Raw genomic sequence first — 25,967 nt, 5'->3', positions numbered from 1 at the left:
TGCGAGCTAGATTGAGTAAGTGTTGGTGTTTCCTTTCAACTCGTGCATTTTGTTGTGGAGTTTCCACACAAGAATGCTGAGCAACTGTTCCATAAGATGAAAGAATTGAATGAAGATTAAATTATGGGCCATTATCACTTCTTAACACCTTGATTTTCTTGGAAAATTGGGTTTCAACAGTGGAAAAGAATTGAGTGATGACTGTCTGAACTTCAGATTTCTGAATGAGGAGAAATGTCCAGACAAATCTTGAGAAATCATCCACTATGGTTAGAAAGTACTTGAAACCATCATGTGTGGGGGTGGAGAAGGGCCCCCATACATCACAGTGTATCATGTCAAATATATCAGAAGATGTGTGTGTAGAAGAAGGAAATGGTGGTTTCTTTTGTTTTGCAATGGGGCAGATGTGACAAGTATTGAGATGAGAGGTCGATGGAGACAAAATAGAGGATAATAGCTTCAATTTATTTAGTGAGGGGTGGCCCAACCGTTGATGCCATACATCAAGGCTTACAATGGCATTTACAGAAGCTGAATTTTGAACTGAATTGAGGAATTGATTAGAACAAGATTGAGTTACAGTTGTAGTATTGCAAGATGGATCTGTAAACTCAAAAATGTAGAGATTTCCAACACGGTTACCCCTCCCAATCACTGTCCCCTGTAAAACTTCCTGAATTTGGAAACTATTATGAGTAAAAATGACAGAGCAGGCTAAGGATTGAGTGAGAGCACTGACAGATATTAGATTGAAGGAAAATGATGGAACATGTAACACTGATGACAGAGTGATAAGAGATGTGAGTTGAACAGTACCTAGGTGAGTGATTGGAGCAGTGTTACCATTTGGTAGATTAACAGATGCATTTGATATTGGTGAGGCAGACTTGAAGAGAGTTTGATCATGGCAAACATGGTGAGTAGCTCCTGTATCTAAGATCCAAGTAGAAGAACTAGAGCATGAGGACGAAATAGAATTTATGCAAGGAGTGAAGAATATTGTACCAGAGAAATTATTAGAGACATGAGCTGGAGATGGAGCAGAGAGATCATTGGTGACAGGTGGTGTATTGGCTGGATTATTGAGTTTGTGGCTCTGCAAGAGACTGACTAGCTGTTGATATTGGTCCAAACTTGGCAGATTAGTGTTGTCTTCAACAAGATTGACAGACCGTTGGTGATGAGAATTAGGATTCCCAGCATATCCAGAAGTAGAATTCCCAGCATATGCAGATCCAGGTGGTGGTTTACCCCTTCCTCTGCCAAATCCAGGTGGAAAACCGTGGAGTAGGAAGCACTTTTCAACCGGATGGTTAGTTCTACCACAATGAGAGCATAAGAATTTGTTCAAAGCTCTGCCATAGGAAGATGCAGCATTGGCAAATGGAAGCTCACTAGTAACTGGAATTCGAGGAGGAGTATCAATGAGTCTTTGCCTTTCTTCCTGAATGACTAAGGAAAACGCCTTAGATAGAGAGGGAAGAGGAATTAAAGAGAGTATGTGAGATCGGAGTTGAGAGAAAGATGAATTCAAACCGATGAGGAATTGCATAGTGCAATCGTTCTCTTGATGTTGATTCCATCTGAAAGTGCTATCGCAAGTGCATCTGGTACACGTGCACCAGGATATAGGCTGAGAATTCTTAAATTCGTCCCAAATGATGCGAAGGTTGGTGAAATAAGTGTTGACATCAGAGGATCCTTGAGTGAGAGACATCAGCTGTTGCTTGAGTTGATAGATTCTGGCAGAATCACTTGTAGAGAAACGCTCCTTAAGATCAAACCATATAGCATAGGCATCATCAATGTACATGATGCTGGAACCAATTTGTGAAGAAACTGAGTTTCGAATCCATGAAACCACCATACTATTGCAGCGAAGCCAAGCTTGGTAGAGAAGATCATCGCGAGGTGGACGCAGGATCGATCCATCGACAAAAACTAGTTTATTTTTGGCTAATAGAGCAGTGCTGAAGGATCTGCTCCAAGCAACATAGTTTGAACCGGTGAGTTGTTGTTGAACGAGCATAATCCCCGGATTATCGCTCGGATGAAGAAAGTAAGGGCTAGAGGTATCCTCTGATGGTGCAGGAGCTGGACGATTGCGATTTGCCATGGTGAGAGAGGAGATTTAGAAAAGGATGATGAGATCTGAGGAAGAAGAATAAGGAGATTGCGGAAGCTTTGTCACTGATACCATATTAGATCTGTGAGAACGATCATCATGAACATGAGAGATAGAGAAAGGAGAAGATATTTTGGAGATGAAAGAAGTATCTTATTGATTGATTATCGAAAACCATTACACTCAGCTTATATAGCTGATGATAAAGCAAAGAGCAAAGAGCAAACTAACTAACAAGATCCAGCAGTCATTAACTAATTCTAAACTAACTAATAACCGTCTTCCATGGCTGAGCTACCGTGTGGTTGAGGTGCATGGAGCTGCATGGGATTGCATGGCGAGATGTCATTGATATAACATTGATACGCATCTAGATTTTTGTAATTTGCAAGTGGCTACTTTTTAAATCCAGATGATTTATGTTGCTTCTCTATTTACATTTCCACACATGTTTCCTTAACCACTTACAAAATTAAACCTCTTCTCCATACCACTTATATCTATATCTCTCTTAAATATATCCAACAAAATTAAACCGAATTCAATTTCGACTTCAAAGATGGTCAAAGTTGCAGCGGCGGAGCAAGATCTGCATTTCAGTTGTGCAGGTGACGAAGCTGTGGAGGTGGGCGGCGGCGGCGGTGTTGCAAATGCAAACCCTAATGGTTTCGAGGAAGACCGAATTGGTGACAAAGATATGTGGCTTGATAGAGACCAAGACGGCCTTTTCGATGTCAATGAAGCTTCAATTTTCTACGACGACTTCCCCTTGCTGCTGGATTTCCCTTGCACGTCCTCCTGTTCCTCCTCCATGCAGCCGGAGCCGAAGCCAGTTACAGGTGACTAAAGCCAATTGATGTGTTTTAAAAGTGATTTCACTTCTCTCTTTATACCAGTATTTTTTTTAATTTACCAACACCCGCTCTCCTACCCAAAAACTCAACCTCCTCAAGGTTCAGTGTTGGAGTTTTTCTGATCATGTTGAACTAGCCCTCGATTAGTCATTTTTTCAATTTCTGTCCAAATGTACTGCTAAGTTAGTTAAACTGGGCCCACAGATTGTGATCCACTCTAATACTACTGTACAAATTCCTAACTTTCATCCTAAAACTAAGAGTCACTTCTACTCCCTCCGTCTCTGAAAAGCATGAACTATTTTTTTATTAGCATGTCCTTGAAAAGTACTCCCTCCGTCTGCGAGTAGAACTCTTATTCTTTTCGACATGAATTTTAAGAAATGTTATAAAGAAAAGTGGGTGAAAAAAAATTAGTGGTATATGGGTCCCACTTGTATTTATTAGTTTTAAATGAAATATGAGTGGAATGAGTTAGTCGAATGTGAGGTCTATTACCATTTATAGTATAAGAACCGGAACTCTTATACGCAGACGAATTAAAATGGAAAAACGGGACTCCTACTCGCGGATGGAGGGAGTATGAACTATTTCCTTTTTAGTCGGTGAAAAGTATGAAACTTTCTAATTTTGAAAAATCTGTTTCTCTCTAACGAGGCAGAACCCATTCTTCACTAACAATACTTTAAAAACTTTTTGTTTCTATTTTTCTCTTACTTTTCCAATTATGCATTAAAACTCGTGACGAACCAAATGTTTATACTTTTTAGGGGCGCATGTAGTGTCTTTTAATGACACGAAAATTGAGATGCAATTACTAGCATTTTGAAATATTTAAAAATAATCATAATTTAGGACGTAAAAGAAAGCGTCCCTAAGTTGATGACAAATTATCTTAATCTTTTGTTTTGTAGGATGCTTCTATTTGTGTCCCTTAATTTTAGTTGGAACACCAACAATAAAGACATTTTATGGAGTGTTGGTAATATAATTAGACACACAAAATAGCGTGCGTCTTTAATAGCATTAAAAAGTGTCCATATCTGTTTTTTTTTGTTGAATTAGTATGAACTTTCTAATTTTAGAATGGTAAAAAAACACATTATCTTTACACATAATTTTATTTACAACTTATATGATTACACCCTAGTACTAATGTGGATCCGCTAACACTTGCACTACGCTTTATATATCTCTCACTTTATCAATTACACATTAAAACCCGTGCCGAACCAAATGTTCATACTTTTTATGGATTGAAAGAGTATAATTTTCACTTCATTCTTTTCACGGCGTGAGATATTGTTATATTTATTTTTCTTTCATTTTCTAACAACAGGAAGCTCCTCCCCCTCCTCGGCAACCTCTTGGGTGGATGAAGACGGTTCCATCAGGATGAGTTTCCCAGACGAGGTGAAAATGGACGCGGGTTACCTGGGTAACGTGGATTGCATCGACGTGATGGAGAACTTGGAGTACATGGATCTGATCGACTGTAACGTGGATTGCATCCTCGGGTAATCGAGCACGCTCCGTCGTGGTTGCTCTCGCAGAGTTTGTACGGTAATCCCTATGCGATGTACGGTTCAAATGGGGAAAAGGTGATGAGACTCGGCTCTTCTGCAACTAGAGAGGCCAGGAAGAAGAGAATGGCGCGCCAACGGCGCTCCTTGTATTCGCACTATAGCCGTCACTCTGAATCAACAGAAAAACCGACCGAATGATCCTCGCCTCGGTGATGACGGTGCTTCTCTGGGGGGTTTGGGATACTGGTCTACGGGTGCCTCTTCCCTGATGGCCGCAACAGCGCAACCTAATTCAAACATGCAACCGCAGCGGCAGGCGGCTACTGCTGCTGTTTCTGATTGGCAGCAACAGCAGGTTTGTTGATTTTGTATGTGAAATTCTTGCTTGATTGAGTTAGAATTAATACTTGGTTTTTGTGAATAGGGTTGGAAGACTGAAAAGAACTTGAAGTTTTTGCTGCAGAAAGTGTTGAAGCAAAGTGATATTGGCAACTTGGGAAGAATTGTGTTGCCAAAAGTAACTATACTTACCTTCTTTCTCTCATTTCATAAAAGTTAATACTCCATCCGGTCCCCATTAAATGTCTCATATTTTCTTATTTGAACGGTCCACAATAAATGTCTTATTTCACTTTTAGTACTATTTTACTACTATTAGTAAATTAACCTCATATTCTACTAACTCATTCTACTCACAATTATTATAAAACTAATATATATAAGTAGTGTGTAACTTTTTCCACCCACTTCCTTCAGAAAGTTAAACAATTTCTTAAAACTCGCACTGATCAAATATGAGACATTTAATGGGGACGGGAGAGAGGCCGGAGGAAGGATGTATTTGGGTTGAATTCTTGATTCTTGGAAATTGAACAAAATTGCAATGTGGTGCCAGAAAGAGGCTGAAAGCCATCTCCCAGAACTCGAAACAAGAGATGGGATTTCCATAGCCATGGAAGATATTGGAACTTCTCGTGTTTGGAATATGCGTTATAGGTATGATTTTGAATTAAATCGAATTGGATATCAGAATTACACCTTTCTATATGATTTTGGGGGTTTCAGGTTTTGGCCTAATAACAAAAGCAGAATGTACCTTCTTGAGAACACAGGTAACGAGGAGTACATCAATCCGACCATATTCTTACTGCTAGGAAATTAATGATTTAACAAATCTTATGATTTTATTCATGCATAGGGGATTTTGTGAGGGTCAATGAACTTCAACAAGGAGATTTCATTGTCATCTACTCGGATACGAAATGTGGCAAATATGTGAGTTACAACTTTGCCCGTGTATTTCTCGGTTTCTATTTATTCAAATGCTGGCATGATACAGATGATACGAGGAGTGAAAGTGCGACAGCCGGGTGGAAAATTGGAGGCCAAGAAGCCGGCTAGGAGAAACATACGCAGCTTATCCTCGCTTGCCGGTAACAGCTCCTCACTTGCACCAATCAGACAAGCTGTAAGATGAAATTGGAACAGGAAGGAGAATTGACGAAGTTTAGGCATGACTTGTGATGTATGATATTATTGGCTTCAATTGACTTCGTCTTGACTGGGAATAATCACCATGTTTTTAGAACCAAACTATGTTATGTATAGTCAGGTAGAAGGGAAACCATTGCTGGTCCTAATAGTGGTACTTAAATATTTTGGTTCAAACTCTTCTTTGTAGTTTGTATTGCTATTATTACTTGACAAACACACAGTAATTTGTAGCCTGTGTCAGTAAGTTTGACTGTTATGAGAAGATATATTTATTCTGAATTCTAGTACATTTTGTTGTTCCAACAGAGGATGTTGTACAGTTAGTGCATGTTCGGTTGCCTTATAAAGGCCTGATTAGAAGCTTGGATATACTAATCCCTCGTACCCATTTAATATAACACGTTTTTCTTTTCAGTCTTTTCCATATAAGATGTCACGTTTGATTAGAAGCTTGGATATACTAATCCCTCGTACCCATTTAATATAACACGTTTTTCTTTTCAGTCTTTTCCATATAAGATGTCATGTTTTCTTTTCAGTCTTTTCCATATAAGATGTCACGTTTCTAAATTGAGAAATAATAATGCAACTTTCAATCACCAGTTATTACAACCAATCACTTTTTCTCTCTAATTAAAATATTCTACTCTTGCGTTTGTGAAATGTTGTCCACATTTGACTTAGCACGAGTTTTATGAAATATGAAAAAGAGGAGTTAAAAAATTAGTGGATTGTGGGTTCTGCATTTATATACTAGTTTCATAATAGAATGTGAGTGGAATGAGTTGGTGAAAAGTAGACTCCATCTACCAAAAGTGAAAAAAAGCAAAGTGGAAAATATTTCGCGGACGTACCAAAATAGCAAAAGTGAATAACATTTCACGGACGGATGGAGTACTCTTTTTCTCCATTCATTAAATACTTATACTAATCTTTTCTTTCTTTAGTTAAACACACTAGCCAACAATAGTCTAACACTCCCATAAATTAAGGCAATCCACAATCCTTCCCTTTAATTTCATCTCTTCACTTAATTATTCATGGGCTACACATCACTCCTTGCTTCATCTCTTACTCAAGAGATAACACTCACAACCCATCATCTCTTCCCTGACTATTTGTCACACCCCAACCTCTTTGACGTGTATATTTATAATAAACAAAGACGACTTAAAGCAAGGTAATCATATAAAAAAAACAAGACCACCCAGATACTATAACTACAAAAGCTAACATTTATAAGATATGCAATTTGGATTGTGGTGGGACCCTCTCACCAATCTATATGTTATGCATTTATGTACATGCAAAATGATGAGGAGGAAAAGATTGTTAAAACGAGTCAGTCACCAACCATGATAATATGTGGAGTTTGTATAACGCACGTCAACCAAAAATAGAAACCCCTCTATCCTATTAAAAATGAAATGTTTTTCTTTTTTGGATATCCCATTAAAAACGAAACGTTTCCTAAAATAGAAATAACATCATTTCTACTTTTTCATCTCTTTTACTTTAACTCACAAAACAACACTAATGGGATGGATGGAGTAATATCTTTTGAAACGACATACTTAGACACGTACTCCCTTCGTCCCAAAAGAATATGCACTTTGGGTTCGACATGAGTTTTAATGCAAAACTGGTAAAGTAAGAGAGAAGTAGAGAAAAAAAATAACTAAAGTATTGTTAGTGGATAATGAGTCCCACCTCATTAGAGAGAAAAGAACTTCCAAAATTTTTGTGGGACAGACTAAAAAGAAAATAATGCATATTCTTGTTGGACGGAGGGAGTAATTGGTAAAGTAAAGAGAGGGTGAAAGAGAAACTGAAGTAAAAATAGTGTTAGTGGGTTGTAAGATCTATATTATTAGTAGTGTTTATTTATGTTATTAGTAGTGTTTATTTAAGTAGTACTCCTATTAGTTGATAGTGAGGTTTACAACATACTCCCTCCGTCCCATAGAAATAGGTCATTTGGTATTAGCACGAGTTTTAATGCATAATTGGTAAAGTAAGAGAGAATGTGAAAAAGTAGTTGAAATTGTGTAGTGGATAGGGGGCCCATAAATAATAAAGTAAAAGGGAAGGAGAAAAATGTTGCCATAAACGGATATGGAATATTTGTATGAGACGAACGAAAAAGCAAATATGGCCTATTTCTATGGGACGGGGGAAGTATTATATTGTTAATTGTTAGTATGATATAAAATGTAAATCAAATAATGTGTATCAGTATTATGTTATTCAAAACTTGCTTAAAATAAAAAATATAAGGGACATGCCAATATGAAAAAAAGTACTACTGTAGTTATTTTTAATACACGACGTTATTCTATATTACAATTACAAGGTGTGGTCATTGGCTATTGTAGTGCAATAAGTTTTATTCTTTCCATCAAGTAGGAGTTTTGCACAAAGAATAGTACCATAGTATAAGTTAAGTACAAAGCCAGGTATTAAAGGAACAAAATTTATTCCTTAGCAAGGCCAAATTTGGTAATAATAAAGGAATTGGATTGCAGCAACGAAGATGCAGAGTTAGTAGTAGTCTTCAAACACAACCCCTGCATTGCTGATGATGGCTCTCCGTTGCAGCTCCCTTTTTCCTGCATCTCTGAACCTTTGCTTGTCTCCTCCCTCTCTAGCCTTATCTCCTTTAGCATTGCTGCCACGTCCCTCATTGTCGGCCGGTCCTCCGGTGAAGGATGCACACACAGCATAGCAACTCCTACAGTCTGCATCATCTCTTGAATCTCCACCTCCGTCGTGTGCCTTAAGCTCGGGTCCAGCACGTCCGCTCCCTCCTTTCTTTTGCGCCGCATCCAATCCACAATGTGAAGCCCTTCTGGTATGGTAGGGTCTATCGGCTGCTTACCCGTTAATACTTCGAGCATCACAACTCCAAAGCTGTACACATCGCTCTTCTCTGTGATCTTCATTGAGTACCCATACTCTACACATTACAAAAATGCACGATAAGAATACACATTTTAAGTTATTTTAGGTCAGATATATCCAAGATGAAGGAGTTATCTATCCTAGCAAACGGAAAGAGAGAAAAACCATATGCAAGTAATGACGGACCAGGTGCTATATAACCATAGGAGCCAGCGACCGTGTTGGAAGATCGTGTGAAATCTCGATCATGGACGAGCTTGGCCAGTCCAAAATCGGCAATGTAGGGCTCGAAATGGAGGCCGATCAAGATATTATTAGCTTTGATGTCGCGATGCACGATGGGAGGGGTGCAGTCATGGTGCAGATAAGCCAAGCCCTGAGCAGCACCAACAATGACTCCGTACCTAACGTCCCACTCCAGGCACCCTCCATTCCTCCTCTCATGTAGGAAACTCCCGAGGCTTCCGTTCGGCATGTAGTCGTACATGAGTAGCCGCGTGTTGTCGTTCCAGCAGCACCCCAAGAACTTGACAATGTTCTTGTGTCGTATCGACCCCAGCGTGCTCACCTCGGCCGAGAACGAGTCACGCACCCCGCCCCCCACCGTTGTCGTCGGCCACAGCTTCTTCACCGCAATCACCTCCCCGTTGTCCAGCTCTGCTCGGTACACGATCCCCGAGCATCCCTTCCCGACCGCGTTCGACTCCACCAGGCACTCCACCACTTGTTCGATTGTGAAATTCAGCTTCTGAAATGGAGTGAACTTCCAAGAAAACCCACCACCACCCGATTCAGCATCTCTGTCTTCTTTATTCGTTCTCCTAACCCTCATAACCGCCATTGCCCCGACCACGCCCAAGGCGACGGTCACTGCAGCGAGAAGCGCGATCGCCAGTTTCAGCCTCCACGGCCATCCCTCGCGAGAAATTTTTGCACGATCTCTCAGAAAGCACGAATCCCGACCGCACAAGCCCTGGTTCCCGGCCAGCTCCGTGCTCGATAACTGCCTGAACAGCTTGTTATCCGGAAGGTAGCCGGTGAAGTTGTTGTAGGATATGTTCAAGGAGACGAGGTTCACGAGGCCGGAGAGAGGTGTGAGTTCTCCGTTGAGGCGGTTGTGCGAGAAGTCCAAAACAGAGAGCTTGCTCAAAGCCACAATCTGAGGCGGAACTTGCCCTGTTAACACGTTCCAACTCAAATTCAAAGCGATTTCAAGAGCCTCGATCTGAAATATCTGCACCGGAATGCTCCCGAACAGCTGATTCTGGCTCAGGTCGAGCAACTGAAGCCGCGAGCAGCGTCCAAGAGTGGCCGGGATTTCGCCTGACAATAGATTGCTGCTAAGCAAAAGCCTACTCAGAGAGAAAAGTTCACCGAAACTGCTAGGAATCGAGCCAACAATTTGATTCATCGAAACGTCCAATTCCTCCAGCTTACTGAGATAAGAAATCGAACTAGGCAGGTTTCCCGTTAGCGAGTTTCCGGCAAGGTTGAGCATCTGCAGCTGGTTGCAGTTGCCGATCTCATCCGGCACTGGACCACTGAGATGGTTGCTGGAGATATCGAGAAACATCAGATTGCTTAGCAATCCAATTCCTGCCGGAATTCTTCCATTGATCTTGTTCCCTGCCAATCGCAAACGGATAAGAGACCTGCACTGGCCTATCTCTGGCGGAATAGCACTGGATAAATCGTTGTAAATCAATAGAAGCTTGGTGAGATTCGTGAGCTTGAAAATGCTCGGGGGCATCATTCCGGTGAGCGAATTACGCGACAAATCCAGAGCCTGGAGGCTGCTGCAGCCGCCCAATGCCGCCGGAATGCTGCCCTCGAGCTTGTTGTCCCACGCAAAGAAGACCTGCAGCTGGCTCAGCGATCCAATTTCAGGGGGAATGGAGGCAGAAATCTGATTGCTGTCCACCTGAAATTGAATCAGGCTTGACGCGTTGGAAAGGATGGCGGGGATTGAGCCGGAGACGTTGTTGCTGCTGAGCATCAGTTCTTCGAGATTGGTGAGATTCCCCAGCGATTGAGGAATAATTCCTGTCAAAGAGTTCAATGAAACGTCAATCACGACTAAGCTTCTGCAGTTTCCGAGCTCTTGAGGAATGGAGCCGACGAAATTGTTCTGCCATAGCAGCAATTTCTCGAGTCTCTGAAGCTTCCCGAGCTCGCGCGGCAGCGTGCCGGAGAGGCTATTCTCGTATAGATACAATTCGACGAGCTCCGAGCAGTTCCCTATCTCCGCCGGAATCTCGCCGGAGAGCATAGTCGTGTAAAGCGACAGAACCTGAAGTTTCCCCAATTTACCGAAAGAAGCAGGAATTTCACCGGAGATCTTCGTCTCTGCCAACCCTAAAACCTCCAAATTCTCACAATTAGAAATCTCATCGGGAAATCTTCCATCTATATCCTGATTGCCGCCGGCGCGCAGGATTTCTAAACCGGATAGCTTCCCGATCTCGGCGGGGATGCTCCCGCTGAGCCTGTTATCGAACAACAGGAGGTTTTTCAAACTAACGCAGATGCCAATCTCGGGAGGAATCTTTCCGGTGAGCTGATTAGAGTTGAGAATCAAATCCTCCAAGTTTTTTAACTTGCCGATTGTTGCCGGAATGGCTCCGGTGAGGCTGTTGGAGCTAACATCGATTGCTCTGAGAGAAACACAGTCGCCGATATCGGGCGGGATTTCTCCGGTGAGATTCGCAGTGGAGATGGTGAGGGCTCGGAGAAATTTGAGAGAGGAGAGATTGGAGGGGAATGGCAATGCGAGGTGGAGAGACTGGATGTTAATCTCCGTCACGAATTTGGCGGAGGAGCATGAGATGAATGACCAGTTGCAGGGGTCGGAATCGCGAGGGTTCCAGCTCGAGAAGGCGGGAAAAGAGGAGGAAGAAGAGTGGAGCCATGAATAGAGCAGGGCGACCTCGGTTTTGGCGGCGGAGATGGGAGAAAGGGGTGTGTTTGAGAGAAGGAGGAGGAAAGAGAAGAAATAGTGGTGGTGGCGGCGAGGGAGGAGGGAGAAATGCCTCGGCATTGCGGTTGGCCTCAAAATCAAGATGATATTCTGGGGTTTTGCATTCGCATTGGGTCTCTCCCTTCACCAACTTTTCTCGATCTCTCTGCTTTCTTCTATGCCTAAATTCAATTAGAGAATTAATTCAATTTCATCAGTGTATATTCTAAATTTGATGCATTGATTTACAACTATGTGACAAGGAAATGTGTTGGTCAATTCACGTTTGAGTTAGTAAAGTTGGGCATTTTATTCCTCGGGATTCTGTGTCTTTCGCTTTTCTCTTAATATATAAATCGTGTTTTTATTGAGGAATTTAAATTTAGCAGAGAGGTCATGTGGTAATGCATTGTTTTCCTCAATAAATCAATAGATTAATGTCTGGGCCATACTATTATGGTCTTTATTAAAGTTTGTGTACAGTGGAAAAATTATCCATCCCCAAGTAGAATTTTCCATTCAAAATTTTACTGTAATTTCGCTAGTATATGCATCTAAAATGAGGTAGGGAAGTGAGTAAAGTAAGAGAATGAATAAAATAACAGAGAATAAGTATGTGAGAATAATTATCTTGGAACAAACAAAAAGGAATTACAACTCAACTACCTTCCAAGAATGAAATATTGTTTTCTTCTATAAGGGCACCCGCAATGGGGCGCCCGATGGCACTCCCTATGGCGTCCATCGTCCTCGGGTGCGGACGATGCCCCCATTGTGGGTTCCCGCCATCGTCCGTCCCCTTCGTCCCCGGCCGATCCATAGGGCGCGCCCTATGTCGCGGACGATGGCCTATCGTCTGCGCCATTGTGGGATCGGCGGACGATGGCACGCGTTTTCTATTTTTTGTATAAATACCCTTACCCCACCTTCATTTCTAACGTTTCATTTCACGATTTCACTCTCGAAACTCGAATTTTTATTATTACTACGAAATGGATTCAAGTCCCAAGAGTCCAATGTTTGGGAAGGCTCGTTGGCCGGGTACAGAACCGGATGAATATCGACCGTTCGACGACAACACGCAGTACGATCCCGAATTCAGCACGGAATCGTACAGTTTGGATGACATGGAGCCGTCTCCAAACCGATCCGTCGCCCCCTCCCGCCGAGGCCGCCACCGCCCCTTCCGCCCCCGCCAAAAAGAAGAGGGCCCGGCACCACGCACAGAAGTTGCCACCTCCGGGAAATTGTGAAGAGTACACCCCCGGCCGTACGAACTACCAGCCGGATGAATCCCTCATATTGGCGAGGTGTTGGGTAGACATATCGGAGGACCTGATATTCGCGAACAATCAGATGCAGCAGGCGTACTGGGAGCGCATCGCCGAGCACTACAATGCGGCGAAGCCGCCGAGCGCGTACAAGCGGCAACGGGAGCAGCTACGCAAGCACTGGGACCAGTTGAAGAAGCAAATCAACATGTTCTCGTCGGAGTACGAGAAGTGCGCGAGGGCCCATGGGAGCGGCGAGAGCTTGAGCGACGTGGGCTCCAAAGCGCTGTTGTCGTACCAGTCCCTGTATGGCGAGTTTAGGCACGAGGCCATCTGGGTGCTCTTGAGGGACAAGCAGAAGTTTCAAGGCGGGATTCTGCATACCGGGGCCTCAAAGAGAACGAAGAACACCGAAGCTGGTGGTTATACGAGCGGTGAAAGCGGAACTCGTCCGGTGGACCTCAACCGGCCGTACTAGGACATTGAGAGTTCCGGCACACCGATGTCCTCCCTGCGTCCTATAGGCGTCAAGGCTGCGAAGGCTAAGGGGAAGGCGGTGGCGACATCATCCTCGACCGCCGTCGACCCATCGCCGATCGAGGTCCCGCTCCCGACCCCGCACCCGTCGACCGCCACGTACGAGAAGTTGGCAACAGCCTCGATGGCGAGGATGTTGTTGCAGACGCACAAAATGCTCAAGAAGTGTACGGACCCCGCCGAAGCCGAATATCTCAGGGGTTGATCGATGAGCTGCGCCGGAAGTTGGGAATTGCGTAGATTTTAGCCAACTCAAAACGTGTAACTTTTGTTTAATGAATGCAATCTTCGCCGGTTTTTAGTTAATCGTTGTATTTTTTAATTTAGTTTGCATTACATTTTTAAAACATTTACATTAATTAACAAAACAATAATATAACATTTAAATTAATAACATATAGGGCGCGCCTTAGGGCGCCCCATTGCAGGTGGGGGATAGGAGGATAAAACTGATGACGTGGTGCGCCATAGGGCACGCCTTAGGGCGCCCCATTGCTACCCATTGCTAATGGCCTAAGGAGTCTTCTCTTCTTGTTGGTCCATTTCAATCTGGGTTAGATCAAGTTACGAGCAGAGGAAATGGGATCACGAAGATAAAGGAGGTCAAACATGTAAAATAATTATTTAAAAATATTTCGGCTGGCTCAATCACTTTTTTTTGCTAAGACCCTATACTTAATCTAATTTACTAACTTTATACTAAAACCATGTAGTCCACTATTCGGAGACTATTGATAATGGACCGAAGAATAAAATATCCTTGAAGTAGTTTTCAATGACTATTAACATTTAAGAATTATAGTATCATGCTCTTTATAAGTTGTACACAAATTTTCTTTCAGTTTGATACATTCCATATAACTAGATTATATGAATATTTTGGTGGTTTTGTTTCAATGCTTACTTTCATGACAGTGTCATATAGGATTAGTTACAGGTATGGCTTGTGAGTTTTATAATTTAATTTCATTATGTAACACTCAAATTATATACTCACGTTGACTTAAAAAACACACATCGCCCCAAACAATCTTGATTTCATAAAGAAAAGCGTTAGACCAAAATGTTTAATGGAGAATTAAGCATCAATATAATGCTTGATTCCATACTATACTCAGCGTCAGATGAGCATATAACTTAGGTGTGCACAAACCGAACCGGACCGGCGGTTAACTGCCGGTTCGGGCCCGCCGGTTCATGAACCGTCCGGCGGTTTCCCTGTTCTTTAGGGACGGTTCAGGTTCGGCAATATATTGAACCGTGAACCGGCGGTTCGGCGGTTTGAACTGTAACACCCCGAGTTTTCGTGCACGGATTTTTGGAGTATAAAAAAAAAAATTTGGACGAAGAGAATTAAAGTGCAAGGAATTTAAATTTTTTTTAGAACTATAATTGTTGGAAAGAGGAAATGCCAATTGATCAAATAGAATGCTCTACACCTTATTATACACCAGAAATGAATAGCTATATCTTAGCTATTCTAAAGGACAAAGTCTACAAGTTTGACTCTAGCTATAAATGGTAATGGAATCAAGGAAAGCTTGAGCATGAGTCATCTTCTCTTTCCCTTCTCGATTTTAAAACACCCACAAAGCTCCAAGGAGATGGCCAGCTGTACCTGCAAGATTAATCACAAAAATGAGGATTAGGAGATGAGCTCATACATAAAAGAGTAAGGAAAATCCCCAAATCCAAGGCTGAAAGGTCAGCCTACAATCAACCCCAAGACTTACACCATTTTGAAGTAGACAACAACATCACAAGGCTCAAAAAGAGAGCAAGCTGGCGGCCAAAAATAGGAGCCTTTGCCCCCAAGATTGCAGGCACAAGATGCCAAGGAGGACAGCCCCAACATTCATCAAATTAGTAAGAATAGCAGTGTCACCAAGCTCGAAAGGGAGCTGAGGAGCAGCCCCGAAATAGCATATCACTTTCCAAGGATTACACCAATTTAGTAGTGAAGCTTTAAACCCAAAACCAAAAAGAAGAGGGAATCTTTAACCCAAATTAGACACAAAATGCCAAGAAGTTTTGGCTATAAATACCAGCCCATCACCACCTCCTTCCTCACACCTCTCTCTAAATTCACAAATCACAAGAAGTGCAGCAAGAGAGGAAGGAGTGGCGGCGAGCTTAAGGGCAGTCCGGCGTTCGAAGGAGTCGTTGAGAAAGAGGTAATACACTAGCACCGTCTCTGCATTATTTCGGACATCATACTTGGCTCAAGAACATAGAATCATAGCTATAGAAGTCTCATGGCTGTAGCAAGTATGGATTAAGTATCTAATAGAGAGAGATCTTAATCAAACCAAGCTTGATAACTTAGACAAGAAAGTGAGTGCATCCTAGTGAACTTTCAAGAGTTTAAAACCAAACAGTAAGCCTCTCCCAACACCAAATAGTCACACCTCACACTAACTGCCCCAAGGACTCAACAAAGTAGTCTAAGCAATGAGAATTAAAGAACTTAGCTTTAAGGCCGAGGAGCTGCCTTGGAGACCACCGGCGATGGCGAGGGCCGCCCCGGGGACTTCCCGGCTGAACAGCTCCAGCAGCGGCTGTCCGCCTGTGCAACTGGCAGCAACGAGCAGTGAGGCGGTAGCTGCAGCGGCAGGGGAAGAGGCCGAGAAGGGGCTGCACTTGCCCGAACCCGACAGACGGGGCAGCGCCGTGACCGCTCCATGGAGTAGTGATTGGAGAACTCGACGGAGAGAGAGAGAGAGAGAGAGAGCAAAAAACGGCGTGACCGTCGCACACACCGCTGCATAGCCGACGACCGGTCGGTAAGAGAGCAGTAGAGGGGGATCGGAGGCGAGTGCCGATTCTGGAGGAGTTGCCGAGATGAGAGGATTCGCCGGAGGAAGGCGAGAACCGGTGATAGGAAGAGGACGGCGATTGATCGCCATATCCGAGAGAAGAAGAAGGGTTATACCTAATTGAGAGATTTGGGGGAAAATGAGTGAAATTGATTTTGGGAATGAAAGTGAATTTGGAGGAGAAAAATTGAGAAGTGTCGATGGAGGAAGAAGAATGTTGGGGGCTGATTTATTTTGATTGGGCCACTCCTAAATATTTAAGGATTTGGGCCACTTTAGTTGGAGATGGGCTACTATAATTATTTGGGCCATTAAATTAATTAAGTTGGGAATTTTGGCCTAGAAGTGAATTAAGGAAAGTGTTGGGCTGAAATTGCTTAATTAAGATGTTGGGGCCAAATTAATTATCTTTGGGCTGGAATAATTGATCAGTGGGCCAAAATAAATCAAAGAGGGAGAGATCAGTTGGGCCGGATGGAATTATTTTACGGAGGAGCTTGAGCTGAAATTAATTTGGTCTTATGCTAGAATTCTAATTAAGTTCTTGGGCCATGATTAATTAGGGGCATGCATTCTAATTAAAAGTTTAAGAATTTTCTTAAGTCTTGTTAGTAAGTTGTGTTGTTTTCAAAAAAAGGTTATCTCCGCGAGCTAAGGTCGGAGTCAGGAAAAATCAAGCTAAGAAGTTTAAGCAAACGAGGTGGGCTTTCAGTTTACTATAAAGTTTTTGCAAAAGTATTTTTAGTGAGCTTTCTATTTATGATGAGCAGTTATGTGGGCTTTCGTAACTAAGTATTTTACGAGCTTTCTATTTAAGATATGATTGTGGGCTTTCTTTTAATATCCAGCACTATAGTGTGGATATAAAGCAAATGTTTTGAAGTATGAAATATCTTTTCTGAAAAATGAGAATGTGATCATCTTTTTTAAAGTTGTTGTCATGCCAGAAAATATTTGTTTTTGAGACCTGTCTGATAAGGCTATATGCCGAGACTTTTGGCGATGCCAAAAGGTTAGTAACGAATTTGGTTTCCAATAGGACCGCAAATCCTATTCGGAGTTACGTGCGCGAGCGCGAGAGTTTGGTGATGCCAAACATTTGGTAATGGACTTGGTTTCCAATAGGACCGCAAATCCTATTCGGAGTTACGTGCGCGAGGGCTGTGAGTAGGGATGTCAATCGGGCCAACCCGTTCGGGTTGTCGGGCCATTCGGGTACGGGCTATTCGGGTTATGATTTTTTTGGGTTATAAAAGTTCGACCCTAACCCTAACCCTACGGGTTTCGGGCTAACCCACCGGGTTATTCGGGCCAATGCGTATTTTTAATTCTTTTAATATTTTCAAAAAATAATATGTATTTTAAATTTTCTTTAATTATATACATATTTTTAATTAATCATTCAACAATGAAATACATATTTTTAATTTTCTTTAATATTTTTAAAAAAGATTAAGTTATTTAAATTTAAATAACTTATTCATTACATAATTATTTACAAAATATCTATCAATAGTATGTTTATGTTTATGTATTTAAAACATAAATCAACACTTTGTTTCAAAATTCAAACATAAATCAATTCGTAGAAAATTAAACAAAATTTTCATAACGGAGAGGTGCATCGTAGATGTAACAAAAATATTTTGAATTGTTAAAGAGTGAATTATCAAGATGCTAGCTAATTGGAGTAACTCTAAGTTTTCTTGAATTATGATTGGTCAAATTTAATTTATTCCAGCTGTAAATAAGTCAAATAATAATTTATCTTTGTTTTAAGAATCATCAAAGTACGCATAATTCAATGACGAAGCGGCGTCAAAACACTTTGCACTATTATATTGGAAATATACTAAAAGAAAGCTTCTATATACGAGTATATATAAATCCATGAACCACATGGTGATTTTTTTCGTGATCTTATATAGTCGGTTGACGTATTTGGATTTTGCATGGTTTTAGAGGGTTGTCTTGGATGATTTTGATTATATTTCTATATTTTGGTATGTTTACATGTTTGTTGAGAAATGATAGAAAATTGATTAGAAAATGTAAACAAAATATGTGGATGTGCAGCAGCCTTGTTTGAGTCAATGTTTCTCACGATTTTGAAGTCTGATAAATCTCTAATACATATCATTCTCTTCGTCTTCGAAAGAGCTTCGCGTGGATATATTGCACGCCTCAATCGGAGCTTTGTAGAGAAAGTTATGACTGTTATAAAAACTGCTCGCTGTGCAGAAGCCTTCAACCCGACGGGCCGACCCGTAACCCGAACGGGTCAGCCCGCCTAACCCGACAACCCGAACGGGTCAGCCCGAATGGCCCGATTTTAAATTCGGGCTGCGAAATTATAACCCTAACCCTGTATTTTTATCGGGTTATTCGGGCCGACCCGCGGGTTCGGGTTACATTGACATCCCTAGCTGTGAGCCATTTTCCAATAGGACCGCAAATCCTATTCGGAGTTACGTGCGCGAGGGCTGTGAGCCATTTTCCAATAGGACCGCAAATCCTATTCGGAGTTACGTGCGCGAGCGCTGTGAGCCATCCTAGAGAGAGGCTGGCCGGCGAGGGTGCTTGTGAAGCCGGCCACCTTCACGGCCCACTGGATTCTCAGACATGGAGGAATACATCAAGAACTTAGATTGAAATCGGACTTTTAAGATCACAAAAGAATTTAGTATGCTCGGGCCTTTTAAGAAAACCCCCGTGTGATACTGTTGATGGATGACAACTTATATTTGTATGTTTTGTTTTCGGCACGTGTCCACTGAGTACTCCTGTACTCAGCCCTGCATATGTTTTAAAAATGTGCAGGTTGAGCAGTGATGACGGCGGGCGGTGTTGAGCATAGACGATGAAGATCCTTCGATAGAATAGTACTCGGATGCGCCGTGTCTCCATACACGACGTTATCTGCTCTTGACTCTTCCGCTGCAAAGTAAAAGTCGAGTTTAAAATCTTTGTATCATGCACTCTGATATCGATAAATTCGAGTTATTTCAGTTCAAGTTTCAGTTGTGCCACAGTTTTCCCCTTTCTTCCCCGCTTCTTTCATCCTCCCCTAGTCGCGATCAACCGGACTTTCTATCCTTAGAAAGTGCGGTCGTGACAGAGTGGTATCAGAGCAATTTTCTTTCTGCTCTGGACCCAAGAGTCTTCTTTCAGTCTTAGTCTAGAATCGTACCTCTAGACTAACAGGTTAAACGTCGAAGGCTCAACACCCCGACTCGTCACGCTCAACCAGGAAAGGAGGTAACTTTTTATTTTCAAAAAAGAGGGGATATCGGAAAAGGTTTATGTAGTGGAGAAAGTATATTCCCTTTGTGTGACAGTTTTCAGTTTTAAAGGAAGGTGTTAAGTTTTCCCTTTGAGGGACAGTTGCAGTTTAATAGGAGAAAAGTACTCTGTTGTGTTTTACAAAAAGTGAGTTTTGAAGTGAGAAAATAGTTTTGTTTTTCAAAGTGAAAGTCAGAAAGTCTTTCCACAGTGATGTTTACTGTCAGTCAGAAAATTTTTGAAAGAGAACATGATATCTTTTATGAGTTGAGTTTTCAAACAGCGAGGCCTGTAGAGTAGAGAACTTAGACGTTTCTCTCAGAACATAGAGTGCTTTAGGATGCATGCCTTCTAGAACATGGTTCGACCTCGAACTTAATGGAATAATTTCCAAGATCACTATTGCTTTCCCGAGCGATAAAAAGAATGAGAATATCAAAAGGAGTGGAGTATGAGAAAGAACTCAAAAGGAAAGGATAAGAAAACCAGATTGGAGTCATGAAGAGAAGCCTGAATTGATTTTAGCCGAGGGGCGCAATAGTTGAGGAATTGGTCAATTCCTTCAGTAAAGATGTGTTAAGAAAACACCACGATTAAGAAAAGGAAACATGAGAATTGGGCGAACGAGAATTTGAGAAGGGTTTGAAGGAAGTAACCAAATTTCGGGACGAAATTTTGTTAAGGTGGGTAGAATGTAACACCCCGAGTTTTCGTGCACGGATTTTTGGAGTATAAAAAAAAAATTTGGACGAAGAGAATTAAAGTGCAAGGAATTTAAATTTTTTTTAGAACTATAATTGTTGGAAAGAGTAAATGCCAATTGATCAAATAGAATGCTCTACACCTTATTATACACCAGAAATGAATAGCTATATCTTAGCTATTCTAAAGGACAAAGTCTACAAGTTTGACTCTAGCTATAAATGGTAATGGAATCAAGGAAAGCTTGAGCATGAGTCATCTTCTCTTTCCCTTCTCGATTTTAAAACACCCACAAAGCTCCAAGGAGATGGCCAGCTGTACCTGCAAGATTAATCACAAAAATGAGGATTAGGAGATGAGCTCATACATAAAAGAGTAAGGAAAATCCCCAAATCCAAGGCTGAAAGGTCAGCCTACAATCAACCCCAAGACTTACACCATTTTGAAGTAGACAACAACATCACAAGGCTCAAAAAGAGAGCAAGCTGGCGGCCAAAAATAGGAGCCTTTGCCCCCAAGATTGCAGGCACAAGATGCCAAGGAGGACAGCCCCAACATTCATCAAATTAGTAAGAATAGCAGTGTCACCAAGCTCGAAAGGGAGCTGAGGAGCAGCCCCGAAATAGCATATCACTTTCCAAGGATTACACCAATTTAGTAGTGAAGCTTTAAACCCAAAACCAAAAAGAAGAGGGAATCTTTAACCCAAATTAGACACAAAATGCCAAGAAGTTTTGGCTATAAATACCAGCCCATCACCACCTCCTTCCTCACACCTCTCTCTAAATTCACAAATCACAAGAAGTGCAGCAAGAGAGGAAGGAGTGGCGGCGAGCTTAAGGGCAGTCCGGCGTTCGAAGGAGTCGTTGAGAAAGAGGTAATACACTAGCACCGTCTCTGCATTATTTCGGACATCATACTTGGCTCAAGAACATAGAATCATAGCTATAGAAGTCTCATGGCTGTAGCAAGTATGGATTAAGTATCTAATAGAGAGAGATCTTAATCAAACCAAGCTTGATAACTTAGACAAGAAAGTGAGTGCATCCTAGTGAACTTTCAAGAGTTTAAAACCAAACAGTAAGCCTCTCCCAACACCAAATAGTCACACCTCACACTAACTGCCCCAAGGACTCAACAAAGTAGTCTAAGCAATGAGAATTAAAGAACTTAGCTTTAAGGCCGAGGAGCTGCCTTGGAGACCACCGGCGATGGCGAGGGCCGCCCCGGGGACTTCCCGGCTGAACAGCTCCAGCAGCGGCTGTCCGCCTGTGCAACTGGCAGCAACGAGCAGTGAGGCGGTAGCTGCAGCGGCAGGGGAAGAGGCCGAGAAGGGGCTGCACTTGCCCGAACCCGACAGACGGGGCAGCGCCGTGACCGCTCCATGGAGTAGTGATTGGAGAACTCGACGGAGAGAGAGAGAGAGAGAGAGAGCAAAAAACGGCGTGACCGTCGCACACACCGCTGCATAGCCGACGACCGGTCGGTAAGAGAGCAGTAGAGGGGGATCGGAGGCGAGTGCCGATTCTGGAGGAGTTGCCGAGATGAGAGGATTCGCCGGAGGAAGGCGAGAACCGGTGATAGGAAGAGGACGGCGATTGATCGCCATATCCGAGAGAAGAAGAAGGGTTATACCTAATTGAGAGATTTGGGGGAAAATGAGTGAAATTGATTTTGGGAATGAAAGTGAATTTGGAGGAGAAAAATTGAGAAGTGTCGATGGAGGAAGAAGAATGTTGGGGGCTGATTTATTTTGATTGGGCCACTCCTAAATATTTAAGGATTTGGGCCACTTTAGTTGGAGATGGGCTACTATAATTATTTGGGCCATTAAATTAATTAAGTTGGGAATTTTGGCCTAGAAGTGAATTAAGGAAAGTGTTGGGCTGAAATTGCTTAATTAAGATGTTGGGGCCAAATTAATTATCTTTGGGCTGGAATAATTGATCAGTGGGCCAAAATAAATCAAAGAGGGAGAGATCAGTTGGGCCGGATGGAATTATTTTACGGAGGAGCTTGGGCTGAAATTAATTTGGTCTTATGCTAGAATTCTAATTAAGTTCTTGGGCCATGATTAATTAGGGGCATGCATTCTAATTAAAAGTTTAAGAATTTTCTTAAGTCTTGTTAGTAAGTTGTGTTGTTTTCAAAAAAAGGTTATCTCCGCGAGCTAAGGTCGGAGTCAGGAAAAATCAAGCTAAGAAGTTTAAGCAAACGAGGTGGGCTTTCATTTTACTATAAAGTTTTTGCAAAAGTATTTTTAGTGAGCTTTCTATTTATGATGAGCAGTTATGTGGGCTTTCGTAACTAAGTATTTTACGAGCTTTCTATTTAAGATATGATTGTGGGCTTTCTTTTAATATCCAGCACTATAGTGTGGATATAAAGCAAATGTTTTGAAGTATGAAATATCTTTTCTGAAAAATGAGAATGTGATCATCTTTTTTAAAGTTGTTGTCATGCCAGAAAATATTTGTTTTTGAGACCTGTGATCATCTTTCCAATAGGACCGCAAATCCTATTCGGAGTTACGTGCGCGAGCGCGAGAGTTTGGCGATGCCAAACATTTGGTAATGGACTTGGTTTCCAATAGGACCGCAAATCCTATTCGGAGTTACGTGCGCGAGGGCTGTGAGCCATTTTCCAATAGGACCGCAAATCCTATTCGGAGTTACGTGCGCGAGGGCTGTGAGCCATTTTCCAATAGGACCGCAAATCCTATTCGGAGTTACGTGCGCGAGCGCTGTGAGCCATCCTAGAGAGAGGCTGGCCAGCGAGGGTGCTTGTGAAGCCGGCCACCTTCACGGCCCACTGGATTCTCAGACATGGAGGAATACATCAAGAACTTAGATTGAAATCGGACTTTTAAGATCACAAAAGAATTTAGTATGCTCGGGCCTTTTAAGAAAACCCCCGTGTGATACTGTTGATGGATGACAACTTATATTTGTATGTTTTGTTTTCGGCACGTGTCCACTGAGTACTCCTGTACTCAGCCCTGCATATGTTTTAAAAATGTGCAGGTTGAGCAGTGATGACGGCGGGCGGTGTTGAGCATAGACGATGAAGATCCTTCGATAGAATAGTACTCGGATGCGCCGTGTCTCCATACACGACGTTATCTGCTCTTGACTCTTCCGCTGCAAAGTAAAAGTCGAGTTTAAAATCTTTGTATCATGCACTCTGATATCGATAAATTCGAGTTATTTCAGTTCAAGTTTCAGTTGTGCCACAGTTTTCCCCTTTCTTCCCCGCTTCTTTCATCCTCCCCTAGTCGCGATCAACCATACTTTCTATCCTTAGAAAGTGCGGTCGTGACATGAACCGCCGGTTCAACGGGTCAAACAGTGTTCGGTAGGCTAGGGGTTCAGGTAGGGTTTAGGTTAACCGGCGGTTTTCGGTGGGAATCGGAGGTTTTCCGGGAAAACCGGCGGTTTTCATCAGAAAATGGCGGTTTTCGGTCAGAAACGACCGGTTTGGAAGCCGGTTTCCGCCGGTTCCGGTGACTTTTCAGAGGCTAGGTCGTAGGTGCAGTGTTTAGGCCTGCAAAACTGGTCATAAACCGCCGGTTTTCTGACACAAACCGTGGACGAACCGCCGGTTTCTGGTTGAACCGCCGGTTTCGGCGGTAAACCGACGGTTCGGCCGAATTCAAAATTTCAAAAAAAAAATTTCAATCCAATTTTACTCCTATAAATACCCCACTTCTCCTTCATATTTCCTTACCCCATTCTTGTGTTAACAAGGATTTCATTCTCAATCTTCATTTCTCTATTCTCTCTTCATTCTCTCTAATTGCGCAAGTTTACGTTTCAATTCTACACTTTCTACTCACTACTATATTTGTTGTTGTGCTCATAATTTACAACTTCTTTTATACTTCATACATATTTCATTCCAAGTCCATACTACTTTCATTTATCAATATTTTCAATATGTCTTCTTCTCGTGGTGGATTGGGACGTGGTGATCAGGGCAAGGGAATAGCCCAAGATCAAAGTACTTCGCGTCCCTCAAAATCTCGACGACCTAGTCGTCGAGATGTTATGGAAGAGGTTTCCCGATTGGCAGCCGAACGCATGCAAGTAAGTAATGAAAAATTTGTTTTCCAATTCATATTTCAAAATTTCATAATTTTTTTTTGCGTTCATACTTTTAACTTCCACGTATATAATATTTGTAGATGGAAGAAGATCATAGGACCGCCGTGCTACTTGCTGAAATGCAACAAGGTGGGGGTAGGGGAGGTCGTTCCCAACAAGATGAGGAGTTCAACTTTACTATATCGTCGGACTCGGACAACAACGAGGATAGATCGCATTCTCGTATTCCGTCTAGCATCGGCGGAAATGAGGAGATGCCTCCCCCTCCACCCGCTAACACCACAAAAGCTTTGAAATCGGATATTTTTGTTAAACACTACAAGAAGGTCCCGGTGGTGATTCCAAGTCCTCACGATCCGAACTCTCAAGAAGAGACTTCGGATTTTCATGTTTACTGCAACTATTGCAATAAAGTGTACAAATGGTCCGCCGGTGGTGGATATGGCACCCTCCGTCGCCATTTGGTGCCAAAGCATCCGGTAGAATGCGGCACTACCTCTACCCAAAGCCAACTAAACTTCCAACCCGTCGGGTCGGGTTCGTCAGGTACGCCTCTGTTTAAATATGAGAAAAAGAATTTTGATGATACAATGACTAGATAGGCGGCTATGAACCATTTGCCCTTTAACGTTTTTGATGATAAAAAATTTGAGGTTACTATGCAAAGTGGTTTGAATGTAGCAATCAAAAGAATAGGTAGAATGACCGTGCAACGATCTACCGTTCGACAATGCTTGGAGAAAACGGTAGAATTATCTCGTTATTTAGTTAACTTGGGCCACAGGGTGAACATTTGCTCAGATGTGTGGACGGATTGTTTTAACCGTCATTCATACATGGGCATTACGGTTCACTTTGTGGACAATAGTTGGACTTTGAACAAGCGTTTAATAGGTTTTAAAGAATTTGAAACTCCACACACTGCACCCGAAATTGCTTCTTTGATTATACAAGTGTTGAATGAGTTTCAGTTATGCAACAAGATATTTTCTATTGGTTTTGATAATGCAACTGCCAACACCGCAAGTATTGCCGATTTGATTGCGGCTTGTACACCGGTAATTGGAGGTAAGTATTTTCATCAAAGATGCATTTGCCATATTTTAAATTTATGTGTACAAGATGCGCTTGAATTATGGCAAAAGCAGTTTTCTCCTATTAGAAATGCAGTTAGATTAATCCATCAAAAGCCACCTATTGACAAAGCATGGAAGAAATATTGCCATCAAAAGAATGTCAGGTATACGAATTTTACTATGGTTGTGTCTCATAGATGAATTCGACATATGATTGTTTGAATTCTACTTTGACACATAAAGATGTTTTATGTGATTTTTATAGAACTAATCTCGTGCATGATTTATATCTTTCGCATAGTTGTTGGGATCATAGTATGT

General features: G+C 42.1%; 2 protein-coding genes and 2 long non-coding RNA genes across 5 annotated transcripts; 1 reads left to right on the top strand and 3 right to left on the bottom strand.

Moving 5' to 3' along the window:
• Positions 1-2,687: 2,687 nt before the first annotated feature.
• On the top strand, positions 2,688-5,985 carry LOC121760467 (B3 domain-containing transcription factor ABI3-like). Its single transcript, XM_042156127.1, has 9 exons — positions 2,688-2,967; positions 4,322-4,482; positions 4,536-4,683; positions 4,790-4,863; positions 4,933-5,025; positions 5,404-5,504; positions 5,574-5,620; positions 5,707-5,783; positions 5,848-5,985. The coding sequence occupies exons 1-9, from the start codon at positions 2,688-2,690 to the stop codon at positions 5,983-5,985; spliced, it is 1,119 nt and encodes a 372-aa protein (XP_042012061.1).
• Positions 5,986-8,313: 2,328 nt separating this feature from the next.
• LOC121761372 (LRR receptor-like serine/threonine-protein kinase RGI2) lies at positions 8,314-12,109 on the bottom strand. 2 transcript variants are annotated; one of them, XM_042157032.1, is made up of 2 exons: positions 9,069-12,109; positions 8,314-8,958 (listed from the first exon to the last, which is right to left on the bottom strand). In XM_042157032.1, exons 1-2 carry the CDS (start codon positions 11,938-11,940, stop codon positions 8,477-8,479), a joined length of 3,354 nt encoding a protein of 1,117 aa, XP_042012966.1. In that variant the 5' UTR covers positions 11,941-12,109; the 3' UTR covers positions 8,314-8,476. The 2 variants fall into 2 exon arrangements, with proteins under 2 accessions (XP_042012966.1, XP_042012967.1); XM_042157033.1 differs by having other exon boundaries at positions 9,090-12,108.
• Positions 12,110-15,059: 2,950 nt separating this feature from the next.
• LOC121761880 lies at positions 15,060-16,971 on the bottom strand. The gene is made up of 2 exons (XR_006042119.1): positions 15,401-16,971; positions 15,060-15,285 (listed from the first exon to the last, which is right to left on the bottom strand). It is a non-coding gene; the product is annotated as an uncharacterized LOC121761880 (long non-coding RNA).
• A 3,614-nt stretch (positions 16,972-20,585) lies between these two features.
• On the bottom strand, positions 20,586-21,045 carry LOC121761879. The gene is made up of 2 exons (XR_006042118.1): positions 20,904-21,045; positions 20,586-20,788 (listed from the first exon to the last, which is right to left on the bottom strand). It is a non-coding gene; the product is annotated as an uncharacterized LOC121761879 (long non-coding RNA).
• Between the last annotated feature and the right edge of the window lie 4,922 nt (positions 21,046-25,967).

This window comes from Salvia splendens, chromosome 13, assembly GCF_004379255.2.
Source record: "Salvia splendens isolate huo1 chromosome 13, SspV2, whole genome shotgun sequence".
NCBI lineage: Eukaryota > Viridiplantae > Streptophyta > Magnoliopsida > Lamiales > Lamiaceae > Salvia > Salvia splendens.
This window is presented reverse-complemented; position numbering and strand designations above follow the sequence as displayed.

Bases quoted from the DNA above. Each gene is read 5' to 3' on its own strand.
- LOC121760467 (XM_042156127.1), top strand. From the start codon at position 2,688: ATGGTCAAAGTTGCAGCGGCGGAGCAAGATCTGCATTTCAGTTGTGCA. The intron at 5,621-5,706 runs GTAACGAGGAGT...ATTCATGCATAG, and splicing joins GTACCTTCTTGAGAACACAG to GGGATTTTGTGAGGGTCAAT. The intron at 5,784-5,847 runs GTGAGTTACAAC...GGCATGATACAG, and splicing joins ATACGAAATGTGGCAAATAT to ATGATACGAGGAGTGAAAGT.
- LOC121761372 (XM_042157032.1), bottom strand. From the start codon at position 11,940: ATGCCGAGGCATTTCTCCCTCCTCCCTCGCCGCCACCACCACTATTTC. The intron at 8,959-9,068 runs GTTTTTCTCTCT...TGTAATGTGTAG, and splicing joins TCCGTCATTACTTGCATATG to AGTATGGGTACTCAATGAAG.